Source organism: Brachyhypopomus gauderio, unplaced genomic scaffold (assembly GCF_052324685.1).
Source record: "Brachyhypopomus gauderio isolate BG-103 unplaced genomic scaffold, BGAUD_0.2 sc77, whole genome shotgun sequence".
Lineage (NCBI taxonomy): Eukaryota > Metazoa > Chordata > Actinopteri > Gymnotiformes > Hypopomidae > Brachyhypopomus > Brachyhypopomus gauderio.
This window is the reverse complement of record NW_027506898.1, coordinates 1154325-1166455: the sequence shown is the minus strand read 5'-3', so window position 1 is coordinate 1166455 and position 12131 is coordinate 1154325. Positions and strand designations below refer to the sequence as shown.

The following is a 12131-nucleotide window of genomic DNA, read 5'->3' as shown; positions in this document are numbered from 1 at the left end:
GTGTACTGCAATCTCGATGGTCTACGGATTTACTGTAATTATTTCATGAATGCACCATTCAGTGCTCACAGAGTGCCAGTAGCAGCTTAATATCGCAGGCCACGGTTTTTTATTCCCAACCGATGAGGCAAAACAAAACACGAGTAGCAACTCCTCCATCCACTGACCTCATTTTCATGACACCTATAACGTCACTCAGCACATTTATTACGATTTATTGATTTAAGAGCAGTAAGAAATAACACGTGACATTATCAATCTAAGATTTGGATTACATTGCATCAAATTTCTCTTACACCAAACTCTTTCTTGATTGTTTTCCTTTCATAACCAGTCACAGTTAACAATCCACAGGCTATTTCTTTCATGATCAAAAAAGTCTTCATTAACATTGATTATCAAAACTAACATTAACAGCTGTAATTAAATACTCTGCTATTGAAAAGGTACAAAGAGTAAATATTTGGAATTCTGTTCAATCCGTGCAATTCCCTGAAGACCCTAACCCTTAGATTTTTATAATTAGTACATAAGCGTGTTGTTTAATTAATGCTTTAAAATGCTCAGTTATGCGAGCGTTTCAAGGGGGAAATGAATAAATATCTGGAATTTTGTCAAATCTGTGCAATTCCCTGAAGATTTTTATAATTAGTACATGAGCTTATAATTTAATTCATGCTTTAAAATGCCCAGTTTTGCAAGCATTTCAAGGGGGAAATGTTTCAGGAGTGGACCTAGGCATCAGTCATCTCCGCCACACAGCAGAAGCAGTGCTTTACGTTCTTCACCAGAGGAGTCAACCTGCGCTCACAGTCACAGCAACACAGTGACAGACAGCGAGACAGAGACACCAACAGACAGACACAACGAAACAGCGATAGAAACAGACAGACAGATGAGGGATTATGTTCCATGGATATTTTACATTTCTAACAATGTGCAACACATTATCATCCAGTATTACATTACATTTATTTTTTGTATGTGTCTCTGTGTGTTCACATTAAGCACTTGGTGCATCATTTCCTCCCTTTCGCTGGCCATACCTTAATCATACTGTTCAGAGAAGTTTTAAACATCTTCTTGAACTCCGATCGTATATCCAGCATGTCGATTTCACTGCGGGAGACCATGATCCTGATCAGGGTGTCATCATCTGTGCCCGCCCCCTTTGGAAATTGAAGAGGTTTACGTCAACATCACACTGTAGAAACATCTGCTATGTTGATATGCCCACGCTGCAACATGTCAATGATATTGGTGGTAGATGAATTGGGTATGTGAAATGTCAAGAAATCATCAGCATCATTAAGCTATGTCTCCCACCATAAAGTAGCAGTCAGACATCAAATAAGCATAACAAATTAATGAAGGGACTAAGCCAAGGAGGTTTGTAGTGTGCTTGAACGGAGCCCATCGCTGTCAGTGATGGCTCCATGGTGGTTCCTCCTGCTGCTACTGGGAGGAGCTCGTGAGCCAGCTCTAGGCAGAGCTCCTGCAATCAGTAGTGATGATCTACAGCTGTCTTTCTCCTTACCTAAAGAATATAGCTGTAGTATCTAGCCTTTCTGGGCTTCAAAGTATCCCAGAACTCGTTGGCCATGAACCCATCTAAGGTCCGGGCTGTGCCACAGTTGTCTGTGCCCACCTCACTCCACCTGATTCAACGGTTCCTGGGGTTTACTAACTTTTACTGCGGTTTCATTCATTAAAGCATTGTGGCGGCACCCCTTATCGCCCTCACCAAAAAGTCACCAGGTCTGTTCGCATGGTCCCCTGAAGCACAAGTGGCATGCGACACCATCAAGGAGCGATTTGTCTCCGCTCCGGTCCTCTGCATACCTGACCCTGACCGCCCGATCGTGGTGGACGTCGATGCCTCTGACCAGGGGGTCGGCGCTGTTCTATCTCAACGCTCCAGAATGCCCCAGAAACTTCATCCATGCGCCTTCTTTTCACATCAGTTGACCCTGGCAGAACGTAATTATGACATCGGAGACAAGGAACTGTTGGCTGTTAAGTTAGCGTTGGAGGGGTGGGGGCATTGGCGTGAGGGGGCCAAACATCCGTTCCTGGTTTAAACGGATCACAAAAACCTGGTCTACCTCCAGCAAGCTAAATGGCTGAACCCCAGACAGGCAATATGGTTCCTATAATTTGGGTAGTTGGATTTTACCCTCTCTTCCCGTCCAGGGTCTAAGAATGCTGAGCTGGATGCCCTCTCTCACCAGTAGGAATCACCACCCGACCACCTATCGCCCGGTACTGTGCTTCCGGCTGCTAAGATTGTTGCACCCATCCAGTGGGACGCCGAGGCGGCCATCAAACAGTCCCTGACCAACAATCCTGGTCCAGGGGGGGGAACTGCCTGGGCATTTGTTAGTTCCCCTTCATTTACGTAGCAGGATCATGGACTGGCAAGACAAGGCAAGGCAAATTAATTTATATAGCATTGGGGCCACTCCTCGCCGTTCGCAGCCCATCCCAGGGCTCAGCGCATCCTGGAACTCCTTCGCAGGACCTTCTGGTGGCCTGGGATCTGGCAAGGAGTTGTGGATCAGACGGTGAGGCAGTTTGTTTCGGCCTGCAGGGTGTGTGCGCAGAGCAAGGCCTTGCGTTCCAAACTATCTGGACCCACTTCCGGTCCCATCCAGACCATGGGCTCAAGTGTCCATGGATTTTGTAACCGGGCTGCCCCATTCCAGGTGAACATGGTAATTCTTGCCATGGCAGTTCTCCAAAGCAGGCAAATGTCGCCATTTGAGTGCCTCTATGGGTATGCTCCACCCATGTTTACTGACCAGGAGGCGGAGGTGGCGGTACCAGGTGGCAGGGCCTTGGTCCAACGGTACCACCTGGCCTGGCAGAAGGCCCGCAAAGCCCTGCTGGTGGCATCTGCCAGTCATTGCTGCAGTGCCAATAAGCACAGACTCCCCGCCACGTCTTTTCATCCTGGGCAGATGGTCTAGCTATCTGCGTCTATCTGCCATCCAGTTACATCCCCTGGTGTCTTTAGTTCTTTTTTTTCCCCCATAAGGTTTCTATGGTCGAGTTTATTTTACACGTTGAGTTTTACAAGTTGAGTTTTCCATGTTGTTAGTTTGTCGTTTGTGCTCCCGTGCTTTCTTACGATTGAGTTTCCTTATTTTGTTGCGCCGATTTTTTCCACATCTGTGTTTGCCTGTTTTCCTCTTTTCCCCTTCAGCTCTTTTCATTTGCGCAAGCTGTCATTTGGGTCCACCCCGTCTACTTAAATCATGTGTGGGACTGTAAATCAAAAGCGTTTATATTCAGCTCTTTGAACAGTCTTTTATTGTCCAATCAGCGTACACTACACCTTACCTTCATGGATTTGTACAGGCACTCAGCAAAGTAGGCAGGAACACTCCTGGCACACTTCACTGTATGTGAGAGGTAAAGAGTGAGTGTGATTACGTCCACCAGACACACACACGTGACTGGGGCAACACACTATATTTATGGTTGGGAAATGAATGCTCTCAACTGTTATACCACATATATGCATGCATGTGCGTGCAAGTGTATTTTAGTGTTAACGTAAGTGACCAAACACAATAGCGCACACACCCTGACGTGTGTCATATGAGAGAAGGTGTTTTACCAACAGCCAGAAGTATTTCTTTCAGTTTTCCGGAGGTTTCTTTCTCTATGCTGGCTTCTATTTGAAATCCAGAGATTTTCATATATTCTGTAAACACTGCAAAAGTGGCACACACATCCTTCTGTCAGAGAAGATGGTAGAATTACTTCTAAAGACGTGCATGCACATTTGTGCGTGTGTGAGGGTGACAGAGAGAGTGCGAGAGAGAGGGAGAGAAAGAAAATGACTTGCCTCTCCTAAGATGTTCAGCACTGCGATTCCCCAAAATAGTAATGAACTGCTCTTCATCAGTACCAAACTTCTTTTCTCCTGCATTAACGAGGGCCTGTGCACACACACACACACAAATATACAAGCCTGCATTTCATGACTGATTAGACTAGACATGGGTAAACTACGGCCCACAAGCCATATACGGCCCGTTAAGCTTTATAATCCGGCCCGCCGAACTTGTCCAAATTAAAGTAAAAACCTCATTCATTTCCCCTTTTCACCCTTTCCCCTGCAATACCCTCATTTCCCCAATAGATGGTGCACTAGTCCAGACACATTGACCTCTGTTGGAGTTTAACAGACACTGCAGTTTTTGAGCGGAAAAATGAGCGGACTAAAGAAGAAAAGTGGACAATGAGTGCTGAGTGTTTAAAAAGGAGTGGACAACAAAATATTTTTCCAGAGTACAGTATCAGCCGTTACTTTTCTACGAAGCATGCAAACTACGCTAGCAAGCAGTCAACAGAAGGACGAGCGGCTACTGCTCAGAGGTTGGCAGTTTCTCTACTGTGTTATGACCAAAATGCATATGGAAATTTTGGAGGAGCGTATTTTAATTACGCTTAATTTTGGTCAATGTGCGCATTTTTCAGCAGGAGTACAGTAGCTTAATTAACACGCCGCCCATAGCTGTCAATTTAAAGACCCCTTTCTAGTTTCTGCAGCAGGCAGGATATTTAATGCAGTCTATCAGGACAATCCGTCCATGATCTTGCGGGGTTTAAACCAATTAGAAATTATTGAGCTCAAATAATTTGTTAGGTAATATTATACCACAGTTAGTTCCGACCCTACAATGTGATTGCCTGAGAGGCGATCTAGGAGTGCCAATATTAGGCTACACGTTATAGCACTGTAACCGAAGCTCTCCATGTATTACTCCGCCACATACAGGTAACCTAGCAACGAAGCAGCGTTTACAAGCCAAACAGCGCAACTACAAACAAGCAGCAATATTATCAAAATGAATTACAGGGAGTTCGTTAAATCTATTGGCTACAAAAGCATTTGTTTCGATCTGAAACTGGAGGATGAAGCTATAAATGACCAGCCTGCGGCCTCGTGCCTACGACCGCAGCACAGCAGTGACAATATTACACGTTATAGCACTCCCTCTCGTGTATTATTGCGTAAATATGTTTTGAATGTTGAAAATGTTCCATGTATCTTTTTCCAATAAATGTTAATTTCATTAACTTTGCACCTTCAATTGAAATGTATAAAATACCTTAGCGTCGCTCTGTATGCTGCCCTCTTGTACACCCTGCTGCCTGCTGGCCTGAAACCAAAACAATTTTCACAACACATGTTGTCACAAAGCGCTTTACAGGATTTACAAGGTTAACAATACTATGGGTCCAAATCCCTAATGAGCAAGCCAAAGGCGACAGTGGCAAGGAAAAACTCCCTAGATGGTGGGGAATAGGAAGAAACCTTGGGAGGACCAAGACTCAAAAGGGAACCCATCCTCCATTGGGCGGCAATTATACAAAACAATTGCCAAAACAAATTATACAGATGAATACACAAGTCACAAACAAATCACACAATCAGGCTAAGTATAAGGTAACTAGAATGAAAGTTCTGGGTGTTGATATTGTCAATGTAATTTATCTAGGCATTCTCTTTTTTTTTTTGGAAATAACATCCATTTTGTTTTTTGATCATCAAGTACAAGTTTTAAAAGAACTAAGACATAGATATATGGAAAAAAGCACATTCACCAAACATGATCTTCCAATTATTTCCATCCATTATCTGTACCACTTAATCCCGCTAGTCGGGGTCACAGGGGGCTGGAGCCAATCCCAGCATCACTGGGCGAAGGCAGGGTACACCATGGGCAGGTCATTAGGGATCTGGACCCATACGATTGTAAAGCTGCTTTGTGACAACGTGTGTTGTGAAAAGCGCTATATAAATAAATTTGACTATAACAAAAAAGGTCGCCAGTCCACCACATCCAATCATTTCCAACCAAGTTATTGTATATAGTGCGAGACAGGACTTGAGTCCACGCCTCTCTCTACAAATCAAGTGGTGGTTTCATTTACTGAACCCCACCGCATCATGATTACCTGAAGCAAAATGACCAGCATCTTCTCGAAGTGTCCATGAGTGTCCCCAGTCACGTCATCCTCCAGGTTATGACCGAACTCTGTGGTACATACAACCAAACACCTCAGTTATCACCACTACCACCATCACATTACTTGAACAAAAAACATTTGTCACATGCAAAAACCATACAAACACTCGCACCATTTTTGTAGGTTTGGATGATGTTTCGAATCTCATTGGAAGTTCTAGATGCCAGGATCTCAATCAGAACCTTCTCCTTAGTGCCTGCCCCCTAATAACAGGACACATGACAGTGAGCGGGATATAAGAGCCCATAGTAACCATATATGTGAGATCCCATACAATAGAATGGCAAACGTGATCAGAGTGTGAACGTATGTGTGTGTACCTTAATAGCGTTTCTCAGCAGCTTTGCGTCATACAATGTAGGTGGCTCCATCAGTCCCACAATCAGAGTCTCAAACTTCCCAGTCAGCTCTGACTTCAGATGACTCACCAAATCCTTAAGAGTTAGATGGAGAGACATATGAGCTCAGTCATAGAAGAGAAGCTGGCACACACCACATATGCCAGTGTTAAATGAATTCAAAGGAACTCATGTCCGAGTCTACAAGCCTTGATGGGAATGTTGTCAACGTACAGGAATAAACAAGAAAGAGGACCGGAAGAGAAGAAGCGAAGAGGACAGAGGAGGTCCATTTATTGAGACAGGAGTGAGAGGAGGTCCATTTACTGACACAGTAGTGAGTGAAGTTCTGGAGTGTCTTCATTCTCCATAACAAGCGCTGACTTCAGCAAAGCAATAAGAAAAGAAATCAGGAAGCAGTAAACAGGAACTAAAAAGGAAGCAGTCAGCCTCAGGCCACTGATTAGACGAAGGGCAGAAGGTGCTGTTATGTATACCTGCTTCAGCTGTACGATTCATCACGCTGAAGCAGGTACACACAGCAGCAGTACAGTTCATCACGCTGAAGCAGGTACACACAGCAGCAGTACTACATGGTGCTAAAAGCTCAGCAATGTGCAGCTCTGTTTGAAGGCATCAGTGGCCTTAAATATGGAGTAGGACAGAAAAGTGCAGGTGTGTATGATGATAAATGGGAGTGTCCCTCTGGCAGGGTGCCTCTATTTGTTTAACTTACTTCCTATTTGCATTCTAACTATCACCTCTTATGGTTTAATCATTTGTGGGTAAGTAAATGTCATCATTTTTAACACTTCCGTATTTTTTGAACATTGAAAACTAAGGAATGCACAGAGCATAATAAGACAAAATCACAAACTGTAGTCTCACCATGAAAACACAACTGAAGTCTATTCTCACTGTTAAAACACAACTGTTGCTTCTTCATCCCCTCTCGTACATCCTATAATTTGGACTTTTAAAGAAAGCTAGCATTTCTACACAAGTTTCAGTGTCTTATACAGCAGCAAAATCAATAAAAAAATATACATTTGAGTGGCTTATTCCACCAAACTTTGGACAGCCCATTGATCACATCAGTAGAGTGTTCTCAATTGGAACGTGGTTTTCCTGTTAAGGGCCACACTCTGAACAGCCCCGTATAAACATATAGGATCGTATGAACGCAGGGTTGCCAACTCTCACGCATTGAGCGTGAGACACATGCATTTGACTGTCTTCACACCATCTCACGCCACACACAAATTTACAATTTACTTCAAATCCCACTCCAAGTGATCTTGAAAAGTTGGCAACCCTGTGAACGGCAGCAGTTCTGCATGAAGCAACCCTCCATGTTAAAAGCTCTTAGCAATTAGACAGGGAAGCGTCACAGCACTGTTTACACTGCGTGTTTGCCAGAGGGAGGTAGACAGTCCCTGCCCATGCTGTCTTAATAGTTCTAAAGTTATCTCACAAGGTGCCACTTTAACCCTGAGCTAAAGAATGGAGGAAGAACCTGAAGGCAAGTAGCTAACGTGACATAATGGCGGTGGAACAGTGGAACAGCACGTTTTGCTAGGACTGTTTTGTCAGTACAACATTTTTAGGTGTTAACTCATTGTCACACACTGACACACTCCCTTTACAAACACATCTGGAATTTGTGGTCATTCTGGGCTTTGCTCTCTTGCATAATCAAGGCCTTTGTGTCTCAACGAACCCGTTTAATCTGCAGTCAAACCCATAAACTGGATCAGGTATGTTCGCGTGGGTGGAAAATCTATGAACCGTGAGGTAAGGGGTTGAAAGACGAGCTAGACAGGCCCGGTGGCTCTGCCGGGTGGGGCTCAAGCCCTTACCTTGCCGTGCAGGGTCTTGTAGGCAGCCTTGATCTCCTGGCGCTGAGCGTTACTGCGGGCAATCAACAGCTGCATGATGCTGGCCTCGTCCGTGCCTATGCGAGACATTTGCACAAATGTTTGCATTAACCCTCAATCCAATATACTCCTCCCAACCATTATGCACAAATAATAATAACCAATGTCTTAATGTTAACTCATAGTCCTTAATATTTTGTAATAGTAAGCTAGTATTGTTCATAGCAAATAAAAAACTACCAGTGTAATCTGGGATATGGTATAGCAGTACAGTGTAGTAATGTAGTACTGCAGTGAAGTAACTTACCCAGGCCTTTCATAGCTTTGAAAAGAACCTGAGCATCATTATTGGCATTGAATCCACTCTGGGGCTTCACGGTTCCTCTTCCAGCCTGTGAGGGAGAGAGACAGAGAGAGAGAGAGAGATAGAAGGACAGAGAGAACCACACACAGAGATAATTATTTTCTGTGTCTTCCATAATCTCTGCAATAACCCCCTTATGCCAACAGTTATTAAATTAAGTAGTCTACAATTAACCCTCTGAGAATAACAGAAACAATATGAAAAGAAGTTAAAAGTTCACTTACCATTGTGGTTTAATTTATGAACTCTTACTGAAGCCAAACTGTGGATAGATTAAGTTTGGCATTTTAGAATATGTAAAGCCGTAACATATATAAAAGAAAACATTTATGATGTTTATGCAAGACATTAAAGTGACAGGCTTAAATTTTAATGGACAGATTTGCAAGTGGACAATGATTGGAACAAAATAATCTGTATTCATAAGAAATACAAAACTACATTTAATTCACATGTGAGGTCTTTACCTGCCAGGTTTATAGTAGGCAAAGCACACAAGTTACTTACCAAAATGTTTTTCCACGTTGCACACAGCTGACCACTGCAGACTGCAAAGCAAAAGATGAATACAGCAGAGGAGTTAGTACTTTTAATAGTCCTTCTGTTGTCAAGCGCCACACCCTGTGATGAAAACAAGTGGTAAAAAGTATGGGTAATGTAGTTTTTGGTTAAACTATGTTGCCTCACAGATGCATCTTAATATTGTTGTAAATATATAGGCCTAGTTTAATAGCTATAAAATACATAATCAGATAGCTGATGATTTGAACATAATGACATTTCAAACACTGTTTGTAGGTGTGCAGTTGATTTGGGCTCTTCGGATTTATGGGGCACAACTCCTACTGCACTAACCAGTTTTAACACTATGACAGAATCACTGTTGATTAACAGATAAGCAACTGCAGTATTTTTATATGATTATATGACAGTGACCGGCTCATCTCATGGGGACCTACCTGTTGGCAGAGTCCGGTTCCAGGGGCTATCAACTTGTCAAAGTAGTCCTTAGAAGGCCTAAACTAGGGCCGACACTACACCTAGCAGGCAAACAGACGCAAATGAAGCTGTCTTCATAGGCCACTGCAGAATTGCAACACCATTTGTGACCCATACATAACAACAGTGCAGAAGAGGTAACTGCAAAAAATCTTTGTGAAATTGGCAGATACTGTGAGATGCACCAGTTGGGAAATGTAAATGTGGCTTAAAATATGTTCCCAAAAGCTATAATGGGATGTACCAGTAGGTGGCAGTATTACACCATCTTACTGGCACTCATACGTTCCATCTACTAGTGATATCTTGTGTATGGAGATAAATATGTAGCAAAACTTGAGAGCGTGATTGACCTGATTTGAGAACTTCACTGCAAAAAGAAAATAATTGGAGGCAGACCAATTACGGATAGGGAAGGCCGTCATGCTGAAGAAAGAGTCCTATCGGGCCTGGTTGGCTTGTGGAACTCCGGAGACAGCAGACGGGTACAGGAGGGCCAAACGGTTTGTGGCTCTGGCTATCGTGGAGGCAAAAACACACATGTGGGAAGAGTTCGGTGAGACCATGGAAAGCGACTTTCGATCGGCTATGGGAAGATTCTGACAAACCGTCAGGCAACTCAGGAGGAGAAAGCGGTTCCCGACCAACACTGTATACAGTGGGGCTGGGATCTGCTGACCTTGACTGGGGATGTCATAAGGCCATGGAAGGAATACTTCAAGGATCCTCTCAATCCCACCATTGCGCCTTCCACAGAGGAAGCAGAACTGGAGGACTTGGACGGGGCATTGCCTATCACTGAGCCTAAGGTGACCAGGGTAGTTGTAGAACTCATTGGCAGCAATGCTCCAGGGGTGGATGAGATCCGCCCTGAGTTCCTAAAGGCTCTGGATGTTGTGGGACTGTCCTGGCTGACACGTTGTTGCAACATTGCGTGTACATTGGGGGCAGTGCCTCTGGACTGGGTGGTGGTTTCCCTTTTTAAGAAAGGGTGTGCTCGGGGGATCATACTCCTCAGCCTCCCTGGTAAGGTCTATGCAGGCATTCTGGAGAAGAGAGTCCGGTTGATGGTCAAGTCTCAGTTACAAGAGGAACAATGTGGGTTCCGTCCTGGTTGTTGAACACTGGACCAGCTTTTTACCCTTGCAAGGGTCCTAGAGGGTGCATGGGAGTTTGCTCAACCAGTCCGGGAGTAAAGGGTATGGGGCCCACTGCTAGGGGCTATCCAGTCCCTGTATGAACTGAGCAGGAGCTTGGTTTGCATGGCCGGCAGTAAGTCAGACTGGTCCCCGGTGGGGGTTGGACTCCGCCAGGACTGCCCTGTCACCGATTCTGTTCATAACTTTTATGGACAGAATTTCTCAGTGTAGCCAAGTGGCAGAGGGGGTTCGATTTGGTGGCCTCAGGATTCCTTGTCTCCTTTTTGCGGATGATGTGGTCCTGTTGGCATCATCAGGCCGAGACCTGCAGCTCTCGCTGGATCAGTTTGCAGCAGAGTGCTAGGCAGCCAGGATGAGAATCAGCTCTCAGTTGGACAAGGATGGAGTGCCCTCTCTGGGTCGAGAGTAAGTCCTTGCCTCAAGTGGAGGAGTTCTTGTTCACGAGTGAGGGAATGTTGGAACAAGAGATTGACAGGTGGATCGGTGCTGCAGCACTGCAGATGCTCTACCAGACTGTTGTGGTAAAGAGGGAGCTGAGCCAAAAGGCAAAGCTCTCGATTTACTGGTCAATCTACGTTCCGACTCTTACCTATGATCAAAAGCTTTAGTGTCCAAAAGAATAAGATTGCGAATACAAGCGGCCGAAATGAGTTTTCTCCACAGGGTGTCCGGGATCTGCCTTAGAGATAAGGTACAGAGCACGGTCATCCGGGAGAGGCTCAGAATAGAGTCGCTGCTCCTCCACGTAGAGAAGAGCCAGTTGAGGTGGTTCGGGCATCTGGTCCGGATGCCACCTGGGCACCTCCCTAGGGAGGCACTCTGGGCATGTCCAACTGGGAGGAGACCCCGATGAAGACCTAGGACACGCTGGAGAGACTATATCTCTGAGCTATCCTGGGAAGGCCTTGGTGTCCCCCCAGAAGAGCTAGAAGAGGTGGATAAGGAGAGGGAAACCTGTGCCTCTTTTGCTACTGCCCCCGTGACCTGGACCTGGATAAGCGGACGAAAATGGATGGATAGAAGTACACCATCATGAATCATGCACAATGTAGCTGGATTCAGTTCTCAAAACCGTGACTTTTCCGCACCCATGTGGCCATTTACTACAGGTATGAAAACGAAGTTTTTACACAAAAAAAAGCTTTAAAAATGTTAATATGGTTTTAATTATTACTCTTTCATAAAAAGTGATCATGGTCTACAAATACCCATCTCATAGGATGACTGACGTATTGCGTTACTAGCATGTACTGCAATCTCGATAGTCTAATTACGGATTTACTGTAATTATTTCATGAATACACCATTCAGTGCTCACTGAGTGCCAGTAGCAACTTAGTATCACAGG

At 44.5% G+C, this 12131-nt stretch overlaps 1 protein-coding gene across 1 annotated transcript; it reads right to left on the bottom strand.

Annotated features, from left to right (window-relative positions):
- Window positions 1–199: 199 nt before the first annotated feature.
- LOC143491581 (annexin A5-like) lies at window positions 200–12090 on the bottom strand. Its single transcript, XM_076990743.1, has 14 exons — window positions 9584–12090; window positions 9132–9172; window positions 8849–8886; window positions 8568–8652; window positions 8243–8337; window positions 6366–6479; window positions 6158–6248; window positions 5974–6053; window positions 5124–5174; window positions 3854–3947; window positions 3623–3718; window positions 3343–3401; window positions 1047–1169; window positions 200–801 (listed from the first exon to the last, which is right to left on the bottom strand). The coding sequence occupies exons 3-14, from the start codon at window positions 8849–8851 to the stop codon at window positions 742–744; spliced, it is 951 nt and encodes a 316-aa protein (XP_076846858.1). The 5' UTR covers window positions 8852–8886; window positions 9132–9172; window positions 9584–12090; the 3' UTR covers window positions 200–741.
- Window positions 12091–12131: the final 41 nt, after the last annotated feature.

What these genes read in the sequence shown, in the direction of transcription:
- LOC143491581 (XM_076990743.1), bottom strand. An exon ending in TGCTGGTCATTTTGCTTCAG is followed by an intron (nt 5,175 to 5,973) that starts GTAATCATGATG and finishes TTTTGGTTTCAG; the next exon opens with GCCAGCAGGCAGCAGGGTGT. An exon ending in GCATACAGAGCGACGCTAAG is followed by an intron (nt 3,948 to 5,123) that starts GTATTTTATACA and finishes GTGTGTGCACAG; the next exon opens with GCCCTCGTTAATGCAGGAGA.